Source organism: Aspergillus tubingensis, assembly GCF_013340325.1.
Source record: "Aspergillus tubingensis WU-2223L DNA, scaffold_4, whole genome shotgun sequence".
Classification (NCBI taxonomy): domain Eukaryota; kingdom Fungi; phylum Ascomycota; class Eurotiomycetes; order Eurotiales; family Aspergillaceae; genus Aspergillus; species Aspergillus tubingensis.
Window position 1 is genome coordinate 1449128 of NW_023336278.1, and position 23900 is coordinate 1473027.

Genomic DNA, 23900 nt, shown 5'->3' on the forward strand with positions numbered 1-23900 from the left:
CCTCCGCGGAACAACAATGATGCGCATAAGCCTCGGTTCATTGAAGCAGAGCTGAGCAGCCCAGCCGGTTTGATTGCAAGTGACTGGCTTTCTCCACGTTGCCCCGGATTCTTATAAGACCAGGGGTTCAGTTCTTCGTATCTTCAGTCTCCTCAAAACTTTTTTTCTATTCCCTTGGAGATACCACTAGCGCATCTCATTTCTTTACATTCAAGTCTCCCGTTGACGTCATCATGTCTTCCGGTAAGTCTACAGCAGCCTCTTATCAGTCTCAAAAGGGTTCTAAACTAACGGCCATGCGTTACTAGCCCAACAACGTCTGTCTCAGGTGGCTTCCCACTTCGGCCCTGGTGGCAAGAAGGGAGTCTCCGCCATCACGGAGAAGCACCCCGATGATATCGTCGTGACCTGCGCTCTGCGTACGGCTCTTACAAAGGGTGGAAAAGGTGGTTTCAAGGACACCGCTGCCGCTGACTTGCTGGCCGGTGTCTTTAAGGGGGTTATCGACCGCAGCGGCATCGACCCCAGCCAGGTCAACGACATCGCTGTCGGCTCCGTCCTTGCCCCGGGTGGTGGTGCGACGGAATTCCGTGCTGCCGCCCTGGTTGCGGGCTTCCCCGAGTCTACTGCTGTCAAGAGTTTGAACCGTCAGTGCTCTAGCGGTCTTCAGGCGATCGTGGATATTGCCAATGCCGTGAAATCGGGCATGATCGATGTTGGTATTGGTGCTGGTGTCGAGAGCATGTCGTCTCAATACGGGTAAGCTCCGCCCCGTCACCTCACCCTCTGTGATCTGTAAGCTAACGAGCATCAGCCCCGGTGCCGTGACTGAGTTCTCCGAGCTTCTCGAGGCCCACCCCGAGTCGGCCAACTGCAAGGTTCCCATGGGTGTTCTGTCCGAGCAGATGGCCAAAGACCGCAACGTCACCCGTGCAGCCCAGGACTCTTTCGCCGCCGCCTCATACCAGAAGGCCGTCAAGGCCCAGAAAGCCGGCCTCTTCAACGAGGAGATCATCCCTCTGGAAGTCAAGTGGACGGACCCCAAGTCCGGCGAGGAGAAGACCATCACCGTCAAGGCCGACGACGGCATCCGCGACGGCATCACCCCCGAGTCGCTGGGCAAGATCCGACCCGCATTCGCCAAGGACGGATCCATCCACGCCGGAAACGCCTCCCAGATCTCCGACGGTGCTGCTGCCGTGCTGCTGATGAAGCGCTCCACGGCCGAGCGCCTGGGACAGAAGATCCTCGGCAAGTACGTCGCTGCTAGCGTCGTCGGTGTCAAGCCCCTGCTCATGGGTATCGGCCCGTGGAAGGCCATCCCCGTGGCCTTGGAGAAGGCCGGCATCACCAAGGATGACGTGGACATCTACGAGATCAACGAGGCGTTCGCCTCGCAGTGCGTCTGGTGCATCAACGAGCTGGGTCTTCCGCAAGAGAAGATCAACCCCAAGGGTGGTGCAATCGCCTTCGGACACCCTCTCGGCTGCACGGGTTCCCGTCAGATCAGCACGCTGCTGACGGAGCTGAAGCGGACGAACAAGAAGATCGGCGTTAGCAGCATGTGCGTGGGCACAGGTATGGGTATGGCGGCCGTTTGGGTTGCGGAGTAAATCAAAAAGGTTGTGTGTAACTTACTTAGATTGATGATTTTGTTGTGTCTCCTAGCGATTTGTATCTAATTCTCGTTATACTTCAAGCTGGTCTTCACACCACTATACCAACTATACTGTATACAAATTGACCCTACCAACCCTCCCACCCCACTAACTATACAGTAGAGTAGAGGGATTGACCTAAATCTTGCCCCTAAACCTCCCAAACGCCTCAAAAACACTCATCCCCCCCTCTACCGCCTCCTTAACCTTATCATCCATGCTCACCAACTTCGGCATCACCTCGAGCACCCGATCCAGCAACTCCCGAGGTATAGCCACCACTCCTCCTTCCTCGTAATCGCAGAAGATGATGTCTCCCTGTGCACCCATCAGCCAAACAAACACCCTTTAACCCCAAACCCCAGTGACACAAAAGATTTCTTACCTCTCGTACAGTCACCCCCGAAACACAAACCTCCCCACCCATCTCCCCCGCCTTCGCCTCCGCTCCACTCCCCACCGTCGACCCTCCCCTCGCCCAGATCCCCAGCCCAGAGGCCTTGAGCTCCGCGCGATCGCGCACTCTCCCGTCCACTACCACGCCAAGCACACCCCGGACTTTCATCCGCAGGGCCATGATACCCCCGACGACGGCGCAGTGCTGGTCGCCCGGTTGGGAGATTACGAGGATGGTGGAGGGTGTGGTCAGGTCGGACCAGTGCGTTGAGGGGGGGATTGCCTTTGATGTTGTGGGGGTAGGGGTGGATTTGGGGATGAATTGGAGGGTGCTGGCTGGGGCGATTAGTTTGGGGGGTGTTTTTGGTTGGGTGTTGGAGGGTGGGTAGTAGGGTGCTGTTTTGATGTTAGTATGTAGGTGATGGGTAGGGTGGAATTGGGGGGATGTACTTAGGTCTGCGATGTAGCCTGCTCGGGGTGGGGTGTTGGGAGGGACGGGTTGGAGTTTGAGGAGGGCGTCGGAGACCTGGTTTTATTATTTATTAGTTGGATGGATGTTTTTGATGGGTAGGTGGGTGGATTGGTGAAGGGGATGGGGGATGTACATCACAGGCGGAGTAGTTGTATAAGAGGGAGATCTTTTCTTCGAGGGTGGACATAATTATTGGATTGAGTTGAAGTGTGTAGATAGATACTGAGTTGTAACTTATGCGGAGTATGTGGTAAGTAGTAGATTGATGATATATGGAGGGGTATAAGAATAGTTAATTGAAATCGATCAGATAAGCTGCAAAGAATCCTTCCTGCATAACCGAGGATCAATTGCATTGACATCATGTGTGAAAAGCTTCAATTTTAAGTAGTGTAATAGTCACACAAGATAGTAATAATACTTTCTATCCATTCGACCGATCGGATCTACATGCATCCCGTCTGTCAAACTCCGCTTCTCTATTCTCTATTTCCCATTCATCCGACAACAGCTAATCACTACTAAATACTAACAATATAGATACAATGTGCCATCCATCTATATTTTCTCCCGGATCGTCCCTGACAAATGTCACCGCCACTCCCGAACATGGATAGTAAATGTGGGGGGGGGCCCGATTGATTGAACCCTCGGACCCAATCGAGTCAGTTCCCATCCAATGAGATAGTTATCAATAAGTAACTTGCTTAGTAGTTTTAGTAGTTCCTGGGGTACCTACTGAAAACTTCCCCCCTCCTCATCCGCAAAACGCCGGCGGATCTCCGTAGAATTTCATGACTGCTAATCTAACGTGGCCACGTTCATATTTACTACTACTATCCCACTTCCTATAGATATCATCATTCGCATCCTATAGTACATTACACATCCAAAATGGCATCAAATACCTCCTACTCCTACACCCCCGACCAACTCACCCTCTACCTCGAGCGGATCCACTACGGCTCCAATGAATCCGCCACCAGCAGATTACAACAAGCACAACAAGCCGTGAAAAGTGATCCCCTGGGTACTCTATACGAGATCCAACGGCGGCATTTAGCATCCATTCCCTGGGGAAATTCAGCTCTGCATTACTCTAACCACCGGACCATTGATATCCGACCTGCGTGTGTTTATGAGAAGTTAGTCACGCGCAGGCTGGATGGCTACTGCATGGAGAATAATACCCTGCTGTATGGGGTGTTGAAGTCTCTAGGGTATATGGTTTATGCGACGGGTGGGAGGGTGTGTTTGGCTGCGACGGGGCAGGCGAAGGAGGGGTTGGAGAAGTTGTATTCGGGGATGTATGTTTTTTCCTATTTCTTATCTATACTAGGAGTAATTTTTATGGGGATGGTGGTATAGATATACTAATGATGGTATAGGTCGCATATGGTGCTGATTGTGCTGATTGAGGGGGAAAAGTACGCGGTATGTATATACTAGGTCTCTCCTACGGGGTGGTGTTGGTAACTACAAGCTAATGGCTGTGCAGGTTGACGTCGGTTTCGGGGGTAATGGGCCTACCCGTCCCCTGCCACTGAAAGAGAATGTCGTTTCGGTCTGCATGGCTCCGACGGAGATGCGTCTCGTTCATGAGCCCCTGCCTGAGTATGCGGACCAGACGCAAAAGGTCTGGATCTACCAGATCAGGTATACGCCTGATAGCAGGTGGATTCCCATGTACTCGTTCCTGGGGACCGAGTTCCTGCCGCAGGACTTCGAGATCATGAATTATGCAACGAGTCAGCGGCCCACGAGCTGGTTCACGCAGTCGCTGGTTTGTACGAGGTTCATCATGGATGAGGCGGAGAGTGAAGTGCAGGGGATGTATTTTCTCGTTGGGCGGGAGGTGAAAAAGAGACAGTTTGGAAAGACGGAGGTTGTAGAGACGCTGGAAAGGGACGCAGATCGCGTCAAAGCCCTGGAGAACTGGTTTGATATGCACCTCCGCGACTATGAAGTCGAGGCTATCCGCGGTTTTGTATCTGAGATCAAATAGATATAGATGTGGAAACAAAGGCTTAGACAAATTCTACCTGGCGGTGTACCCAGCCGGCCAGATAATTTTTTATAGTATGATACAAACAATCTTTCATTGCGTGGATATTTCTCTCGAAAGTAATGCGGCCGAATAAATAAGGAACAGGCGGGAATAATGACATGACGTGTGACAACCCATGCTGTCTAGAAAATCCGTTTCTCGATCTGCCAGAGCTTAGTATCTTGCTTCGCTCACTGCTGCTGATGGTGCTGGTTCGTACCTTCCAGGGGTTGCTGAGCTCGAATCCCTTGGGAGCTTCGTGGTTGCTCGATTGTCCTCGTTTCGTGCCCGTGATTCTCAGGTCTCTCTCCATCACTGGTAGGCGGGGGGAGTCGGTGGTTAGTTCGCTGCTTCTGCTTCAAGATTGGAAATAGGCGATCGCCAATTGGATGTTGCACGACGTCAAATCGAGGTTATCACATACTTTGCTGTGTAAGAGTTAGTACGTCTGATCCCGGTCGCATCGGGTAACTGGCAGGTTCACTTACTCTATCCCACTTGTCCTTATTCCACCGCGGCATCTTGCCCTCGTTGTCCCATTTCCGAACCGCCCACAAGCCGGCACCGCCGACAGTGAACGACTGTGTCACGCATTGGTCAGTACCCGCCAAGTCGAATACAATTGAGAGGAGGAAACGGTCGCTGGACGTACTCCGATGATGATACCAAAGGGAAGAAGAGCCTCAAAGGGAACACCCATGATGACGATAGGAGTCGAGAAGACCGGAAAAGAGCAATGCACAAGGCTCAATTGGAGTAGCAGCGAGGGGAGAGGTGAAGCTGGTGTGGCCGCGGGAATCCGCCGTTCGTCGACGAGGTCTGGAGGTTGGCCCAAAGCGGTTTAGGCGGGACGGCTGAGTCAGCACGGCCGTCAACCTCACGGGCAGGAGAAGGGGCAAAGAGGCCGCCGACGATTGCGTTGATTGCGCAAGTGGACTTGAGACGGCGTTTCCCTGGCTGTTACACGCGTCTACTTCTGCTTGATCCGGAGTGTCTGCTCTGTTTGTGGGCACGGTACGTTTTTCGCCCTGTCGCTACACGTGTTGCTTGCCATTGTCCGCTTCCCGCTGTTGCTACCTACTCCTCACTGACCTTGCTTGGAAAGCATGCGCTTGCTGTAGGGAATCGAGCTTTCTATCTTGTGCGGATCTCCGTTTACAGTGTGTGGTCTTCAGAGCTGTGGTGCCCCAGGCAATTCGTTCTATGCTTCCCGATGCCCGGTTCACGCGCGGCACCAGATGATCGTCTACTTTCGCGGGGAGCCTGAATAGCCTCAACACCTGGGCTTGCCTTGTATCTCAAATCCCCGAATCATTATCTGGCGACTATTGTGACAGCCCTGGCGACCACCGTGATATACACTATGCCGGCTATTGTACCGCTGGCCAACGACGACCCCGGGTCGAAGACCCCGGCCGATATGGTGGACAGTGACCAGGATGCGGAAGGGGAGGAGGAAACGGACCTGTATCAGATGGATCAGCAGCTTCAGGACGCCGCGCACCGTGCTTTCACCGGGGAGGCTGCGGACGATACTGCGACTGGAGACCTTGGGGAGGATCAGGACGCAGAAGGGGAGCCGGATAACGAGATGAGTCTGGTCGGAGATCAGAACGATACCGAGCCGGTTGGCGCAGTCAAGGTGCCTCAGAACGGCCAGTCTGCCGACGACGAGGATGCAGCGTCGGAGGCCGCTGATGCGGAGGCAGATCCGGCATTCGAAAACCAGAGTGACAGCGAACAGGAGGCGCACCGTTCTTCATCGAGCAGTCAGGAGTCGGATGAAGAGTGGGAGGGCGAAAGCAATGACCATGAGGATGCGGAGGCGGAGACCACGGTCCGCGGAAACTGCATGTGAGTGGGGACCTGGCCCATGCCTTGTTCGACAATATACCCGTGGAAACTCGGCTAACTGGTTGGACAGATTTTGTGGGCAAGATGAAGATAATGATCCGAGTGAGGAGTTTGAGGAATATTTGACATGCGCAGTTTGCGGCGATCATTGTACGTTGGGTTGCGGCCCCATCCAAACTATAATTTCCCCGGATATTGGGCGATCATTACTGACTCGGCAACCCGGCAGCGCATCGGCAGTGTGCCCGCGAGCAAAACGCACTAGGGGATGCAGAAGGTACGTTGCTTTTTGAAATAAATTGCCTCTAGAGTGTCCGAGAGTGTCCTCGTGCTGACCCGTCTAGATGCGAACCCGTGGAGGTGCCCGACGTGCGTGCGCGAGAAGTTGAAGCCTAGTGAGGAAGATGGCGCGGCGCCGCAACGGAAAAATAGACAGAAAAACATGCGCAAGGAGCTCCTGCCGGCTCATACGGGTGAAGACGGCTCCGATTTCCATTCAATTTTCAACACAGTCACTGTCAACGAAGAACTATTGAATAGCTCTCGGTCGCTGCGAAAGAGAAAGACCATGTCACTCTCTGCTGAGATTGAGGAGCATGCGCCGGTGCTTCGCAAACGGCAACGCCAGACACCGTTGCGCTACGATCGTGCGGACTCTCGCGAACAGATGGCTGAGACAGCTGATGGCATGTCCCCAGTACGGACTCGTTCGCGACGTACGCGTAGGAACGAGCAAGAGCACTGTCGCGTGGTGTTGAAACAATTTGAGCGTCTTGTGATGGCGTTTCGCCTCAACGAGTCCAAGCTGTCAAAAATTCTCAATTCTCGCAGCAGGTCACAGATGAGAAGCAGAAGGACCCCAAAGCCACCACCCGTCGCTCACGAGCCTCAGGCTCATTTTGCACCGATCACACCCGCCTCTTACTACACCCCATTCTATTCATTTAGCGACCGTGAGACGGATGAGTTAAAGGGCAAACCGTATGGGGGCATCCTGACCGAGACGGATGCGGATACCTCCAAGACACTGCCAACTCACCTCGACCGCGAAAGGTTCGAAAAGGCCCGCCAAAAAGCGGAGGAAGAGTGGCAACGACGAGCTCTAGAAGCTGAGAGCACAGGGGAGACTGTACAGCATGCGTCGCAGAAGGTGTCCGGTCCCCCGTCTAGAATCAAATACATCAACTTTGGCGGCTACGAGATTGAGACTTGGTACGCGGCACCATACCCGGAGGAGTACAGTCGCAATCGCATTCTCTACATTTGCGAATTTTGCTTGAAATACATGAACTCAGACTATGTCGCGTGGCGCCACAAGCTCAAATGCCCGGCGAAACACCCTCCGGGCGATGAGATCTACCGTGAAGGGTCCATATCGATCTTCGAAGTTGACGGACGAAAAAACCCCGTTTACTGTCAGAATCTCTGCCTGCTCGCCAAGTTGTTCCTGGGTTCGAAGACACTCTATTATGATGTTGAGCCGTTTCTATTCTATGTCATGACGGAGTTCGATGACTTGGGCTGCCATTTTGTTGGCTACTTCAGCAAAGAGAAGCGGCCTAGCTCGGCTAATAATGTCTCTTGCATTCTCACACTCCCTATTCACCAACGGAAAGGTTATGGAAACCTCCTCATCGACTTCTCGTACTTGCTCACGCGCATTGAAGGCAAGACGGGCTCGCCGGAGAAGCCCCTATCTGATATGGGGTTGGTTTCTTATAGGAATTACTGGCGTCTCATTCTATCTTACCAGTTGCGGAGTCAAAGGACGCCGCTTAGTATAACCGAACTATCTGAGCGGACCGGTATGACCGCAGATGACATCGTGTCCGGTCTGGAAGCTTTGCGGGCGCTTGTCAGAGACCCGGTGACAAAGACTTACGCCTTGCGGCTTGACTACCGATATTTCGAGGAGTGCATCGCCAGCTGGGAAAGCAAAGGATATGTCCAGCTTAACCCCGACGCGCTCGTATGGACACCTTACATCATGGGTCGGAGCAACCAATCCCAGTTTGATCGCGCCCCGTTACACGCCGTGGCACCCCGGGAAGGCCTGGAGGATGAAGAAAGCGAGGATGTGAAGGAGTCTGGAAACGAAGAAGAGCGACAGTCTCCAACAGATGTTGGCGAGTCTAAGGAGGATGGCTCTGGTCCTCCAACCACGAATGGGACTGGCGACGTCGACTCCGAACAGCTTCCGACTGAGCCGGCTGGACCTCCTTCTACTGATATGCTCTCTAATGTGAACGGCTTCCGTCATCCGAATACGGCGTCGGCGACCTCGAGCACACCGGCCGAGTCCAATCCTGCTGGAGACGTCCCTGCCTGGAGATTTGAGATCTATCCTCCAGTGCAAGCACCATCCCATAAGAAGCGTCCTGGCCGACCGTTCGGCAGCAAATCCGCCAAGATGGGCGGGACACCAGTTGCCGTTCGGACCAGTGGCCGCAATACTCCCAGACGAGCATCCGTTTTGACGTCCGTGACTCCTTCCGCAAATCCAGCTAGTGTTCGGCGCGGCCGTAGCGCGAAACTGATTGACTCCCCTGCGGTGGATTCTACGAGCGCAGAGCCGGATGGCATTGAGAACGAGCCGTATGATGATATGGAGAATACACCGGCAGATGGGCCAGATACGACGTCTCAGACCCATGTATCCACCGAACCCGAATTGAGTACCAACCCAGCTGTCGGTGAGGACGAGCTGCCCACGTCCAATGGGACTACGGATCCGGAGAATGAAGCAGCCGAGACGACTAATGTCGAGCCTGTAACCCCTTCCAAAGGCAAGGGTGTGGAGGGGAAGCCCAAGCACACCAAGTCGGTTAGCCGCAAGTCCTACGTGGAGAAGCTTGAGCTTATGGTGCCTGCCGAGGACACCGCTCTATCGGCGCACGAGAACGGCGTTGCAGACAAAGCCGAGCGCAACGGTACCGACGCGGACGGAGACGCTGTGATGGAGACCTGATCCTGCGACATTGTCTAGGGTCTGGAGGTTTCGAATGCATTTCCAAAAGATTTTACTATACACGAGGCATTTCCCGGGGCGTTCTTTGCGAGTTACTATTGTTGGGCGTGGGGTGTTTTTGTTTCTTGACTCTCAAGTCTGGCTTTGACTTTGCTTACGGGGATACACTTCATGACTTCACCTACTTGGCTTTGTCTCTTTCTGCCTCTACACGTCTATTTGTTCTCTCTGCACATTGTACTAAGCAAGGAGTGACGGGGTCATCCGGAGTTTTTGGGTTCGTCTCTTCCTTCGATGCACACTTCAGTACATTGCCTACTACACCATCGGTTTCCAGGGCTGTTTGTTTCGGATCCTGTGAGACCTTCCATTTCTCCCCCTTTCTACATTACCATTCGCCCACTACTGCTCCATTTCATGTGAGAGTTTGGTTTTATTAAACTTGAACGTCCTTGCCTATTGCTTCATTTTGTGCGTTTCTCATTCAGCCCTACTTTTGTAACGTAGCTTTTCTCCCACCGAGGATGAGATTCGATCTCAGACCAAATCATGATTGTCGCTACCTACCTATCTACCTATTTACCTGCAATTTCAAAACACTAAGCTCTTAAGTAAACGTGACAAATCCATCCAAAACCGAACTTCATACCATCATTTAATCATCTATTCCTAGACAAAACCATAAACACCCAATCTACGACTACCACACAAACCTATAGATACTAACAGCAAAAACATACCAAACCAAGAATATACTTTCCCTCCCAACGTACATACCCAGCAAGGCAAGAAGGGAAACAAACCTACCCAAGAATTGGAAAAAGAATGCGAGATCCCGATCCGATCCCTCCGATTCCTTCAGAAAACTCAATCTCTAACTAATTAGCCACATTCTTACTAAATAGATACGATACTACTTACTTGCTTGCTTGCAGCGCCACACACACCGCCATCGGAATTAGTAAGTAGTAGTAAGTAATATGGGGGCGCTGCGCTGTGTTTGCCCCGGAATGTGGCTGAAACAGCAGGATGTTGCCCGAATGGGGGGCCTGTTCCGCTTTCGGTAGGTAGGTGGATAAGATTCCTACTACCTTGCCGTGTGCCGTAAGCAAATGCACTTACAAAATGCTACTTACTATGTTAGTACTACTGTACATTTTGGAAATGGGATATTGCAAGCGGTTGGATGGTAGTTACTCCATACTATACTTAGATAGGACAGAGAGGGTAGTAAAGTACAGAAGGTGTACACAGATAATGAGGTGGTAATAGTAGAAGTAGTACCAAATCAAGCAAGACTACTACCTCCAATGAGACATGAGAAACCGTTTTTTTTTTTTTATTTTTTTATTTTTTACTTTATTTTACTTGTTATATTCTTCTTCGGAGACAGACCGAGAGGGTATACAAGAAAAAAAGGCAAGAAAAAGAAAACATTTATTATAGAACAAATAAAATAATACTACTAGATACTATGAGGAAGGAGAAAGTTGCAAGGCAACTTAGAGTTTGGCCAGGTGGTTCTTGCAGACAACTTGCAGGTTGGATTTGGAGAGGATGAGGGAGGAGGATGAGGGAGGAGAAAAAGAGTGGGTACTGAAAGGTTGCGTGAGAATCGGTTTCCAGGAATTCATCCAGAGGTACTTACAGTATCTAGGAGGAGTCGGTGCAGTGGAAAGTTTACTTTGCATTTACTTTTCTAGATAGGGAGTATTGTTTCTTGACTTTTTCGTGTGTATATTTTTTATTATTATAACTATTATTTTATTTTGTTTAATTATTATTTTTTCCCCTGGTGAGGGGAGTACCTTCCCTGCATGCGTTTCTTTGTGTTTTCCTTTTTTTTTTTGGCTTAGGAGGGGTATGTATAGCCCTTGCCTAGGTAGCTACCTAGTAGTTAAAACTGCCCTTCTACTACGGAGTATCTATCATCCTGTAAAAGTGCCCAGTATACGGAATACTCGTCTCCATCTGAATAAAAGAAAAATTCCTCTTCCCGGTGGCTGAAGGCTTGAAACTTGGCGAGATTGACTCTCTACAAACGCCCCTCTCGGGCGGTGGCGGTAAACTCAACAGCAAGAAGGAATGTGGCTTTGAGATCGGATTTTGGAATCCTTTTCCGACGAGGAAATCCCGTTTGGGGATAGTGGTTTATTGATCTACTTACCAGGCCGGAGTACATGGTACTCACAGCGCTGCGAGGGGCGCAATGGACGGATTTATGAGGACGAGCTGCAGTTGGAGAAAATTCTAAATACCGTGACTGTAGAGTCGAGCCCGTTCGTTTCTCTCCTGATCGGTTGGTAGGAGGTTACAGGTCATCGCGTTGCTGAGTGGGACCACGAAGCAACTCGACGGATAGGACTTTTTATCAGTCCCCAGCCAGAATGAACCGAGGTGTGGCTCATGTGCCGAGCAGCTCCGGACTTCCTGCACATCGTACTTAGTCCTGTGCTGATGTGGCGATGCGGCTGGCATGTACAGTACGTCTGGGCTGCATCCATGGTGGTGATAGTGTCTGCTAGGTACAAGCCCCCTCCCCCGTGTGGTGCGGTGGAGGTGCTGTTTTGCATCCTGCGATCTTGACTGCATGTCTGATGGAGAATTTGGAATTTCACATGCCCCATTCATGACAATAGCTATTGTGTGGAGGGTTTGTGTCTGCGATGCGTGATGACGTTCGATTTGGGCTGGGTTGGCGGTGAATGGTGATGGATTGCTCTGGGGCTATTTTCATCCCTTTCAGGAGGAAGCAGAAGGATATCGACTCTATTGCTCCGGCCGAAAGAAGGGAAATGAAGTCACCATATCTGATCCTGGAGCAACGATAAGTCAATTAATCGATAATAATGGCGAGCCCGTCATCGAATCAATTAGCGGATGAGAGGCGTCTTAGCCTGTCTGACCTCTCGGATTCTGAAGATGATCTGTCAGTTAGTCAGGAATCTTTCTCTCCGGACCATCCCCTCCTTCCCGTCGCCGTACTTCGTGCTATCATCTAGCCTTCTTTTTACAAATCACCCGGCCTTTCCTCCTGATGCTTTCTGATCGCTTCGATAAAGGCTTCCCGGGGTCTTTTCGGGGTCTTCGATAGGCCCGAATCCCTGTCCGGGCTCTCCTTAGTCGGACCAGCTGAGGCGTCGATAATTATTACTCGCGATTAGCGAAGGATTAAATTTTCTTTTGTGCACCTTCCGGTGCGGACGATGCAATGGACGAAGGACTATTTTGTGGTCTGAACCCCGGTCGAACCACGATCAGGAATTCTTGTTCCAGTACGGAGTAGTACTTAATTCATCAATCAAAAACAGGGACGGGCGGGCCTCGGCTGCCCCCTGGAGCTCCTGAAGAACCGGCGACGAGCGAACCCAGGAAGTTCTAGCCTCCAAGGAACATACCCTGGGTCAGATCTTCTTGAAATTCGGAACCGCCCCCAGACCCCGAATAAGCATAACTGTAGCGTAGTCTAAGCGTTGATGAAAGTCTGGTTCAGACTGGGGATGCTCGGCGGACCGCTGTCAACAATAACCAGGAAAGGTTTCGCTCCCCGTGCTAGCTGGAGTCTGGACAGAAAGGCAACCGCTTGGGTCCGCCGAACACTTCATCGTGCATTTGGTCGGTGTCCCCACCGGATATGTAAATGGTCGAAAGGGGAGAGAGGGTCAACTGTTCGATTGTCGAGAGACAAGAAAAGGAGGGGGGGAAAAGTGCGAAAAAAAATTAGTTCCCTAGTGTTGGTGATTTTGGCTCTTTTTTTCGATTTTCTTTTTCTTTTTCTCTTAACTCTCTTTTCTAATCGTTTTGCGATTCTTTACCCACCCTGATTTTATCAGTAATTTTTTCCCTCTCCTGATCTCTTTCGCTGCTGTCTTTTTGTGGTAATTTTCACCTCCCTTAATGGGTCATGGCGGTAGGGATTTTATTCCTTCAAACTAAGAACCCACAGTGGGCTTTCCACTGCCTGTTCGGTGTGTGTGTGTATCTGTGTGTCTGTGTGCGCCTGTGTCTATTCGCCCATTCAGCATCCATCAAGCAAGGACAATGTCCATCCCAAAGCTTCATTGTTTTGTTGTCATGACTCGGTAAACTCGTACACCATGCCATCAAAACGTGGCATTATCGGTACACTTGTGGTGTAGGAAATTTCCTTGACTCAAAGGCCCCATGGTAGCATCGCGTCCGGAGACTTGCTGACAGGTCTCTCTGTCTATGGCGTCGATCAGGCCCAGTGTGTGTTTGTGTGAGTGTAAGTGTGTGCTCCGTACCCATCCACAAAGTGATGAATGGACTAGAGCTGGTCTTCCTTGGTTTTACTCCCCATTTTGCTGCCCCATTATACTCCGTACTTGTTTTTTTCTTTTCTTTTCTTTTCTTTTTTTTTTTTTTTTTTTTTTCTTTTCTCACCCCTCTCTTCTTTCCCCTCCCATCTCTGCTTACCTCCGTCGTCCACCGGATGGCTTGATTGAGCCGTGCGGCGGACAAAGTAAGTCGCATCACTCGTTCAAAATCCTTATCGACCTTCCTCCGCTGGTATCTTTTTTCCCGTCGGGGATGGATTTCGTTCCTGACTTGCAGGTATCATGTCCAAAGCTCCGCTATCCTGGACGTCTGCCCATCCATATCCTTACAAACTTAGGCATTGGTCTATGCCACCCTTGCATAGGGATTGCCAATCATCGGACGCATGCTTCTGCTGATCCTTTTTACGTGATAATTTTCTTGATGAACCCCGGACTTCTGTCTGAGGTGATGCCAATCTCTTAGCGATGATAGTTGGGCGCGTCGCTGCGCTGAACGAAGAAATACAGTCTCTCTGGCAAAGTCGATCGTCCAGTTGTGCTTGACACTTGGCAAATGGCGAGAATCGCGATTGCGGGCTCCTGGAACCAGTAGCTTTGCAGTTGATGCGGCTAGATGCAGCTGCCACTACCACCTAATAAGATCCAGGATCCGTACGCAATGCAACGCATCTGAGGGGAATGGTGAGAGGTTCCCCCAGGAACTCCCGAAAATAGAAAGGGTACAAGGGGAAGGGCAAATGGAAAGTCGGGAAAGAGGGAAAAAAAAAAAGGGCCAAAAATCAGATGGAAAATCCAAGGGGGAACAGGCGCTGTACGGAGGAAACAAGGAAGCGTAATTCTCAGCCGCGCTTTTACACAGCGTGAACCAGGGACCCTCAGATTATGCATGGAGAGGCTGCGTAGTCCAACCAGATGGTCAACACTATTAAAGTAAGGTTAGCTCTTCATTGCTGAATCTCGCTTAGGCAAGTGAGAGGGAAGAATTGCTCTCGACGATCCCTCTTTTTCAGAAACGACTCATGCATGCTTACTTTCTCAACGCCGCATCAGCCCAGCGATCCGATCTCTGGCGGCCCGGCTTTGCTGAGGGGTGAGCGCCCCGTTCCCCGAGATCGAATCAACCTTCCAGCACAACAGTATGAATGTATGAGTGGGACGCAAGCTCTGCGACCTGCGTGTCAAATTCCAGGCAATGTGATGCATCTCTCGGGCTAGGTCCCAGGAATGCAGCAGCAGCAGCAGAAGCAGCAGCAGAAGCTAAAAGGTTGACTTTCGAGCCCGACCTTTTTCCCCACGCCTGCACGTTGAAAAGAGGCCCACTCCCACCACCTTTGGTTTGACTATTCTCATTGTGATCGATTTCATATTTATTTCTCTGTCTCTCTCTTTCATATTCCTTCTTTTCTTTTTTTCCGTTTTCCGACCAGAGTGGTGGTGGTTGTCCACGATCGTCAAAGCTTCCTTTCACTTGCGTCGTCGTCGCTGAGGGCATCCCCATATTGTGAACATCGCGGGGTGAGAGATATCAAGATAAGGGGTGGTCAATCCCGTTGTCGTACAAAAGTCAGTCCAGAGTGAAACAACCGAAGGTCGAAGAGAATAAATCCCCGAGCAAAGGGATTTGGAATTTGGGGAATTGGCTGCAGCCTTTGCTGTCGAGGGGAAGAACGAACAGACAGGGGATGGGCCCTCGTGACACAGACCGGGGTTGGCAGCAGCAGCAAAAGCAGCAACTCCTCATCGCCGTTCTTCTCGGCCAAACCGCTTCGCCTTGAAACTACCGCCCCAACTCTCTTCCTTTCATACCCCTCTCTTCATCATCTTTGCGGTTCAATAGACAAGCCTGTGCGCCCTCCCCGAACAAACCCAAGCAAGAACACGCGACTAAAGAACGGGTACAGAATAGGTAGGCAGCCTCCAAAAACCTCAGTATAATTGCTTGAACAAAGTTAATTTTGATTGACGGATCAGCTCGAAGTCCAACAAAGGGCTCAAAGGATATTGAGTGGGCCTTGGGGCCCTGAACCCCTCCTGCCGTCTTCTCGACCTTGGATCTTTCCTTTGTCTAGAAACACGGTTCTAAGTGGATGACATAAGAGGTCAGTCAATGGTTCGTCGTTGTCCTTGTGATGCTGTGTCGTTATTGATCATGGTAGCGGTGGTGGTGATGGTGTGAAGGGGAGTGAGGTGATGAAGAGGAATGATGTTACTGCTTGTGATGCTGACTCCTCGGCCGAAACGCAGAGAAACTTTGATAGGCGGATAAGTAGGAGCCAGCAACTGAAAAAGGGCGACGGACTAAAGGGACTATCTATCTACGGATGAGCGTCGCTCTTCTCAAACCAGCGCAGAGATAACTGGCTTCTTCCTCAGTATAGTGCTGAAGGAACGACGATACAGTACGAGTCTGACTGGAGACTTTAGACGCGCGCACCGACCAGCATCAAACAACTTCACTGGCGCCAAAACAAGAGCTGGAGACCCTGCGTGGCGCCTAGATACGGGTCTGATCACTTGCATAGCCGGCTCCATCTCCACGCGCACGAGACCACGCCGTTGCGCGTGTGGGTTGGGGAATTGCTCGGGGAAGGGGGTAGTGGCTTGCCGCAAACGCGGTGGATTTCGTGCCTAACTCGAACCAGTGGTCTGTTGTTGGTTCTCAGGCGATCCAGCCTAGAAAGGAGGGAGGTAGACTTTGAGTCTTGCGCAGGTGGCCGCAGTTTGGATGCGAACTTTTTGTCATTTCCCCTCCCTCGCATTTTTCCTTCTCGGGACTTGCCAATGTGCGCATCATCTCCATGTCGCTGCGGTTCCTGTCGGATCGTCAAGGCTGATACAACACCCTAGCCCGCATGCCCAACCGTGGTTGAAGTGACTGGGAACGATACCATTCGACGGCCGAACAGTGGCCGGCGTTGCTCTGCGATTTCCGGTACAGCTCCACTAGGCCATTTGTCTGGTTCACCCTTCAGCTGGCTGTCCTCTTGATTTCCAGTAAATTTTTACCCTAGACTTCCTAATTTTGACACACCCTCGGGCACCACGCATATATTTTCGTGGATTTTTGTGCGTCAGAGACCTGTCAGAGGCGACTTTGTTGACCCATCGTTCAGCTACCGTCTGATCGCTGGGCGGTGTTCAATCCCGCCACACCTAGTGCTCGCTCGCTTCAAACTACTATTTGCTTGCCTGCTGCTACTATTATTATTCATTTGACTTTTGGGCAAATTTTGTTTCGAAGGAGGGGCGCGAAAATTATTTTGTTTTCCGCTCGAGTTGGTCTGTGATTTTCCCTTAATATTTTTTTTTTCCTTTTCTTTCTCTACTCGGCCGCGCGATCTGTGACGTCTAGACCCGGGCGTCCATTGAATGACCCAGACAGACACCACGGTCGCAGCACAGCACCATTTGGATTCCCGGAATTTTCTTCAGGTAAAGGAGCCAAAAGAACTAGATTGGCCAGGCACCCACGACGTTTCATCCTCACGTGAAGAATATCCCTCCAAGGGTAAGAAAAAATCTATTACTGAAAAAGGCCTCGAAAGAACAAAAAGGAAAAATTTTTTAAAGAAAAAGCGAATCCTTGAATAACAAGCAAAAACAAGCGAAGAACAAGACCCAACAACACATAAAGAGAGGGGAGAAAAAAAAAAGGAAGTGAAAAAAGAGAAAACCAAAAGAGTTTAATCGGAGAAAAAAAAAAGAGAGTGAGAAGGGAAGGGGAAAAAAAAAAGCAAAAGAGGAAAATAAAGAAAAGTGACGAACACCCTTCTACTACTACTTCTACTACTACATTATTTCTCGAATCGGAGCCGCAGCAACAGCAAGCAACAACAACAGCAGCCGCAAACTCAAGAAGCTCTCCTCCCCTATAAGAGTCAAAAGAAAAAAGCAGTCCAGTCAAAAGTGAAGAAGAAGTGGAAAAGAAAGCAAAGCAACTTACTTAGCAATCCACTTGGGTCGAATTGGCTGGTTAAGGTTTGTCTGGAACCGTGCTCGGCTGGCTCTTGCCGCTTGCATTCTGACGACACCATCCATCTTTTTCTTCCTTCTCGGCGCCGTTTTCGTACCGCATTCGCCTCATTGCAGCTTGAAAACTACTTGACGGTGCTACTGCAATTTCGGCCATCTTTCCCAGCGTCCCGACGCAAGTGGCAGCCCAGACGGTGTTTTCCTACGGTTTCTCCACTCCGGAAGTTGGGTCGAAGGTCCAGCTCCAGCTGCTACGGACTGACTAACTAGTCAATCATACCGTCGTGTCCCATCTTTAACCAACCCCAACTCCCCTCTTTCACCCCCACCGTGTATCATTCTCTCTTCTAGTGCTTCGTCGAACCACAAGTCGCTGGCTGCTAGGTTCCAGAGACCCGAACTCTTCTTCCCTGCTGTTAATCCATCGGTTCATTCTTTGTTTCTTCATCATATCTCACTTTTCCCCTGGCCACCTTCTGTTGTTCAGACGTGGTTCACAGCTGTCCGTTCTTGCGGATTTCCGACTTGGATCCTTTGGCTCCCGTATTTGCTTAGGTTCGATCCTTGAGAGCTCGCCTTGATGAGTGCGTCGACGTTTCCGGACGCTTCCCTTGCCCGCGATTCTCAGAGGTTTGTCCTCCCCAGTTTGCTGGACCTCGTTAAAATAACTTCAACTCTTACTCAGCTACCCAGGGCTTCCAACTGACTATGATTACCAGCTCCGACTTTGACCTGATCGTTCGCCAGCAGCCCAACCGGGCGCGCGTGGCGGGTGGGAAGGAGAAAGGTATGTGGAATCGCCCGCTTTGCCAGTCTCTTCCGTTTTTCTTTCTTTGGAAAAGCACCCCCAACGGACGAGCAGAAGTTGACTTGGGACCTGTTTCCCCGCTGCAGAGCGCAAGCCAGTAGATCCACCGCCGATTGTGCAGATTCGAGTGAGAGAGGAGGGGACCTATCTCGCGCAGTAGGTGTTCGCGTGTGAATTTTGTGCTGTGTTGGTGAACTCAGCCCACTGACAAACCTCGATAGGCATTACTTGCAGAGCCCTTATTATTTTATGTGCTGCAGCTTGTATGATGCGTCAGAGGACAATCCGGTTCCCGTGGCCCCGTCCACCGCTCTGACCGGCACACTGGTTTCGTCTCTCCACAGGCTGAAAGATGTGGATAATACTGGTAAGCTGGGTCCTCGAGTGAGCCTGAAAACAGGCCTCAAATCGGCTTACTGACTGGATCTGGATCAGATGGCGGTTTCTTCGTTTGGGGGGACTTGTCAGTAAAGATCGAGGGAGATTTTCGGCTCAAGTTCACTCTCTTCGAAATGCGAAAGTAGGTTTCCTTTCGGCTTCGCGGTAGCTCCCAACAAGCCTCTCCACAGCCTGTGTGAAGTGCATGCTGATTTTGCGGCGGTTAAAGGGACGTCGTAACCCATTTGAAGTCAATCATCACAGATAGATTTACCGGTTCGTTCACTTCCCCGCGAATCCTGTTCATGAGAATGCAGCTCCTGACCCCGTACAGTGTACCCGCCGAAAAGTTTTCCGGGCATGGCAGAGTCGACGTTCTTGTCCAGATCTTTCGCGGACCAAGGTGTGAAGTTGAGAATTAGAAAGGAGCCACGAACATTAATGTGAGTGAAGTAGCCTAGTGGCTGGGAAACCTGCGAGAAGTGGTTTTGTATGATTGACCAGTGAGACAGCAAACGACCTGTCCCCCGGCCAGAGGAGTATCCGCAGCCGATTCCGCGCTCGCCGGATCGTTCTTCGATCCAAATGCCAAGCAACGCGTTCAGCGCTTACCCGACGACGAGTCGGGACTACGGGTACTATGGACAGCAGACACACCCCAGTAAGCGGCCGCGAATGTCATCCATAGATCTTGGGACCCGGGGAATGTATGACACGGATGGGCGGATGCGTCAGATGGATACGTACCCTCAAACGGCGATCTACAATCAGCCAGGCGGCTACGCAACTCCTATGATGCAAGGCTACCCTGCCGGGCACACGGCGGTTCCAGATTATGCGGTTCGTCTGCCCAATTCTTTGTTTTAAGAAACCGGCTTGAGAGAACGGCAGCGTCCCCACGAAGCGTCGTTTCCAGGGCCGGGGGTTTTAAGCAGGACGCTAACAATATGGCAGATGTCTTACGGAATTCCGTCCTCCACTCAGGTACCCCAGATGCAAGACCCTGGGGCACACGGTCGATCCAGCCAGCAGGCCACGATGCAGTCCTTAGGAATGGTCAACGCGCCTGGTACTCCTGTATGGACTCCGCCTACCACCCGTCGTTGAGGACGAGAAGCTAAGAACCGTATATTATTCTGGATAGACAGCGGACTCGACGGGAGCAATGATGCCACAAAGCTACCCTCGTTCGCAATACCAGACTGGGTCCACAATCCTTCCTCCTTTGCAACAACGGAATCGAAATTTTGCTCAAGGAACCAACGGTGCAGCGGCACGAGGCTATTTCGATCAGTCTTCTCAAGCAGCGACGCCGATCCTTCCTTCACAACCTATTGCTACCAATGAAGTGGACAGGTACGGTTCTACGCCTGGCCAGGCGTCCTTTGAGCAACCTGCTTCAGCGAATGGGACCCCGCGATAAGTGGTTTCGGAGTGCTTAGGCTACTATGGCTCGGTTGCTCGTGGTCTTGATCGATGGTCGATTTTGCTCTGGTTGTTCTTTCTCTCTCTTTGCTTTTACCTCCTTGGATAGACAGTTGGACGGGTGTTTTGCTTTTACTGGGAACAAGAATCGGGCTCTGGGGATAAATGGCGCCTCGGGGATTCAAAATGGGATAACCATACTACAGGTGTTTGATTGTTATTTCTATTCCCCGTTATTATGTTATGGTTACGGCTTTGGATCGAGTGATGACGGGATGATGGCTGGACGGTTTGACTTCGATGTACATATTAACTTGACAGAATTTGACTTGAGATGGGTAGCTTAATGGTTATGCTGCCACTTCTCGTTATTATTAAAATGAATAACCCCAGAGCAATTCAGCTGGAGTTATTCCTTCCAGCACAGAAGTTATATTCGCAGACTAAGGTGGGCTGGGCTGCCTGAGCATAGGCCGGGTGTTGCCTTCCTTTTTGGGGGAGCTTCCCAACTGGAGCGCGAATCAACCGGCTTCTTCCCCTCGTTAAATCGTCGCCTTCACTCTTCACTCCACAGTTGCTAGCATTCACTCATTCAGTCTTGCTCCCATTCTGCTCTTACAATCATTCTGCTTACACGCAGCTGTGTTGTCGTCCACCCGAGTCTGCTCTGATATATTTACCTCAACGCATCATCAAACCAATCACTCTTCTGATCATGGCTTCTTACGAAGACAAGATCCGCCCAGTATGTCCGCCCCAAGCCTCTCCGGAGGTCTCCAACCTGGACATTCGAAGTACCTGGAGCGGCAGCCTAGATGAGCCTGTCAACTGCAGAATCTCTATGGTGGTGAGCTGAATACATCCCTATGACTGTACGTTGTCCATTGCTCATCGAGAAATTTCCCCTTCGTCGAACTTAGGCCCATTGCATCCCCAACACGCAGCTGTCCATCTTGAATGTCAGATCTGCCGGAGTTTCTATCGTCAATACACAGTTGGTTCGGCTTCAGCCTGACCAGTATAGTGATGGTACTTGGTCAAGCTCGAGCTCCCCTTCCAGTCCTTTGTTCGCCTTTTCTTCTACAACAACAGACTCTTACCCAGCACATTCTCCGATATCTGGTTCAGAGCTTTCTGAGGGACATGTTCGCGCAAATATCGAGAATTCGGCTCGAGATTTAGTATCCTCAGTTGATGGGACTGCTGGTGATCACTCTAATTGCCATGTAGGAACCGATCAGCTGGGTCATCCTTCGGCTCATACGTCATCTGTATCCGATATTAGCGATGAGTATACTAGGATTATTGATGCTATCAAGCAGCATAATCTGGGGAAAAGAAGTGCTGCTGCCGCAGGCCTGACGGACTCTCCGCCGGGCTCGGATACGGAGGATCATAGTAGGAAAGCTACGCGGAAGGATCATATTACCAACATCAGTCCTGCAAAACCGGAACCTAAAAGGGAAATACTTGGGGTCTGGGCAGACCACGATAGACACCCAGTTTCCAACTCCCTGTTTGTTGCGAAGGAAAGGCACAATGATCCGCCCAGCGGGGCCCAAAGTGACCATATAACACAAGAAATTTCTTCCAGCAGTATGCACCCTAAGGGTATAGCCAGTGCTTTTGAGGTCAAGGGAATAGCAAGTGATATGCAGCTCGAAGCCAGTGATGCCTTTGCTACTCTCGACTCATCACCAGCGCATCCAGACACGGGCGAAGAACCAGATCGTATACTTGAACAGCCAGTGATGGAGCGGTCCAGCTTCGGTGAAGTCAATGCAGACTTCGCTTCGATTGATAAAATTACATGGTTACCTGAGCCTTCACATGAAGGTACCGTAAAAGCATCCGGCAAAGTGCGCAAAGGCCCCTCCAGGAAACGTTCAAGTGCGGGCTCATCACTGTCCGTTCCAGCTGTGAAAGAAGCGCCACTATCCAATTCCAGCCCCAGGGAGGTACTTATGGTAGCTGATAGCGAACCGAAGGAAATTACAGAGCCTCGACGACTTCCAAAGCTCACCATACCGCAACCTTCTCACGAAAAGACTACGGACGAAAAGGGAACCTCCACACAAATCGATGACGAGTCACGCTTGAATGTACACTGCGAACCAGTTTTGACTATTGACAGTGGTTCTTTAATTATTAAGAATCCTTCCAAACTTCAGCCAGGACACTACAAGTTCATTGTTACCGTATCCGTGTCCCTGCGGCAAAGAAAGCAGAGCGGATGGAATGATTTAGTAATCCAAGGCCTACCTAAGTTGGTAACTGGCGAGTTTGGGTACCTTCTCTTTCTCATGCCAGAGGAACATGGTCTCGAGTTTCGCACCACGAGCTTACAGAGACATAAGGTCGTGGAAAATTGCTTCCTGGGTGAGTTCAGCTATGCGGGTGACCTTGTGATCCCGTTGCGAAGGTGCGACCGGACATTTTACGGAGTTGTCAGGGACTTTACGGTGCACCAGGAGATCAGAGCCGAATATGCAGTGGCCTCTGCCAAAGCTGAAAGTCCGCCAGAATTGCAGGCAACATACCACGCCGTCTGCTCTGTCAGACTGCACAACCGTTGCTTTTGGGCCGAAACATGCTGTCTCATTCTCTCTGTCGACGGGGGTCCAGATAGTGTTTACCGCAGTAACCTTGATGCTCAGGAAAGCGGTCTAAAGATGATCCATATTCCAGCAAGGGAGAACGTCGGTATTGGCTCTGCTTACCTACAGATTATTTGCTCTCCCCGAGATCTTGAACTGTTCTGTGTGAACTGGACAGTTCGGCTTCCTCAACACCAAGCAATCAATTGGCTCCCACGAATTTATCCGGGGTTTACCAGCCCGAGTGACCGTGTTAGACATCACCTCCGACGAACATTCGAAAAAGTGGAGGCTGTATCAGTCTCACGTATTGAGCGTTCTCGTGGCTACGAAATGGAGGAACCGGGAATTGATGGCTCGAAGACGCCTGCAGATAAAAGTGCCGTTGCTGTTGTCGCGGACCTACCTGGTGAGGACAAACAGCCATTGGATGGTTGCCCAAATGAGAGCATTCCAAGATCAGATAACATTATACAGAAGATGAGACTCGTCTTCATATGCGCTATCTATGTTCTGGGGACCATTTTAGCGTTCTGGCTGAATAATACCATCATTGATGCTGTGGCTTCGCCAACTAAGGCAACACCCACTGTTGCCGATTTGGCTGCGGAAAGCCTTAACATGAGTCAACCGACGACAGTAAGTTGGCCAAGCTACATCGGTCAGCCCGATATGTCATGGGAAGGCAATTCCAAAGATGATCCAACGCCAGGAGTCAGTATTTCTGTGGAGGCAAACGAAGAGGTAACAATGGTTGCTGAGACCACGAAAGTGGGCCACGAGTCTACGAGGTCGGCACCAGCTGCACCGCAAAGCCCTGAGTCACCGCAATCTGAACATGAGTTGACATTTCGGGATAGGATTGATTATTGGCTTGGATGGCGGGGCCCAGTGGAAAGCGAGATTCACGGCGAGACTGTCGCATAATAGGAAAGATGGAAAAGAGGAATAGATACTGATACGAATGACAAGGGAGTGGCTTCGGGGAGGTACTCTGTGTAGTTAGGTACTACAGATGAACCAG

The 23900-nt window shown here is 50.9% G+C and overlaps 7 protein-coding genes across 7 annotated transcripts; 5 read left to right on the forward strand and 2 right to left on the reverse strand.

Annotated features, from left to right (window-relative positions):
• Positions 1 to 233: 233 nt before the first annotated feature.
• On the forward strand, positions 234 to 1613 carry AtWU_03022 (3-ketoacyl-coA thiolase peroxisomal A precursor; the record flags this gene model as incomplete). The annotated part of the gene is made up of 3 exons (XM_035498135.1): positions 234 to 243; positions 309 to 759; positions 815 to 1613. 3 exons carry the CDS (start codon positions 234 to 236, stop codon positions 1611 to 1613), a joined length of 1260 nt encoding a protein of 419 aa, XP_035354028.1.
• A 183-nt stretch (positions 1614 to 1796) lies between these two features.
• On the reverse strand, positions 1797 to 2713 carry AtWU_03023 (RraA family protein; the record flags this gene model as incomplete). Its single annotated transcript, XM_035498136.1, has 4 exons — positions 1797 to 1976; positions 2044 to 2450; positions 2505 to 2580; positions 2660 to 2713. The coding sequence occupies 4 exons, from the start codon at positions 2711 to 2713 to the stop codon at positions 1797 to 1799; spliced, it is 717 nt and encodes a 238-aa protein (XP_035354029.1).
• A 707-nt stretch (positions 2714 to 3420) lies between these two features.
• On the forward strand, positions 3421 to 4531 carry AtWU_03024 (arylamine N-acetyltransferase family protein; the record flags this gene model as incomplete). The annotated part of the gene is made up of 3 exons (XM_035498137.1): positions 3421 to 3833; positions 3915 to 3960; positions 4025 to 4531. The coding sequence occupies 3 exons, from the start codon at positions 3421 to 3423 to the stop codon at positions 4529 to 4531; spliced, it is 966 nt and encodes a 321-aa protein (XP_035354030.1).
• A 185-nt stretch (positions 4532 to 4716) lies between these two features.
• AtWU_03025 (NADH dehydrogenase [ubiquinone] 1 alpha subcomplex subunit 1) lies at positions 4717 to 5273 on the reverse strand (the record flags this gene model as incomplete). The annotated part of the gene is made up of 4 exons (XM_035498138.1): positions 4717 to 4737; positions 4794 to 4888; positions 5058 to 5154; positions 5226 to 5273. The coding sequence occupies 4 exons, from the start codon at positions 5271 to 5273 to the stop codon at positions 4717 to 4719; spliced, it is 261 nt and encodes an 86-aa protein (XP_035354031.1).
• Positions 5274 to 5936: 663 nt separating this feature from the next.
• AtWU_03026 (putative histone acetyltransferase) lies at positions 5937 to 9395 on the forward strand (the record flags this gene model as incomplete). The annotated part of the gene is made up of 4 exons (XM_035498139.1): positions 5937 to 6427; positions 6498 to 6577; positions 6657 to 6704; positions 6772 to 9395. The coding sequence occupies 4 exons, from the start codon at positions 5937 to 5939 to the stop codon at positions 9393 to 9395; spliced, it is 3243 nt and encodes a 1080-aa protein (XP_035354032.1).
• An 8853-nt stretch (positions 9396 to 18248) lies between these two features.
• vosA lies at positions 18249 to 20277 on the forward strand (the record flags this gene model as incomplete). The annotated part of the gene is made up of 10 exons (XM_035498140.1): positions 18249 to 18298; positions 18388 to 18455; positions 18563 to 18632; positions 18698 to 18843; positions 18912 to 18996; positions 19084 to 19130; positions 19189 to 19297; positions 19367 to 19694; positions 19809 to 19931; positions 19999 to 20277. The coding sequence occupies 10 exons, from the start codon at positions 18249 to 18251 to the stop codon at positions 20275 to 20277; spliced, it is 1305 nt and encodes a 434-aa protein (XP_035354033.1).
• Positions 20278 to 20994: 717 nt separating this feature from the next.
• On the forward strand, positions 20995 to 23803 carry AtWU_03028 (uncharacterized protein; the record flags this gene model as incomplete). The annotated part of the gene is made up of 2 exons (XM_035498141.1): positions 20995 to 21126; positions 21200 to 23803. 2 exons carry the CDS (start codon positions 20995 to 20997, stop codon positions 23801 to 23803), a joined length of 2736 nt encoding a protein of 911 aa, XP_035354034.1.
• Between the last annotated feature and the right edge of the window lie 97 nt (positions 23804 to 23900).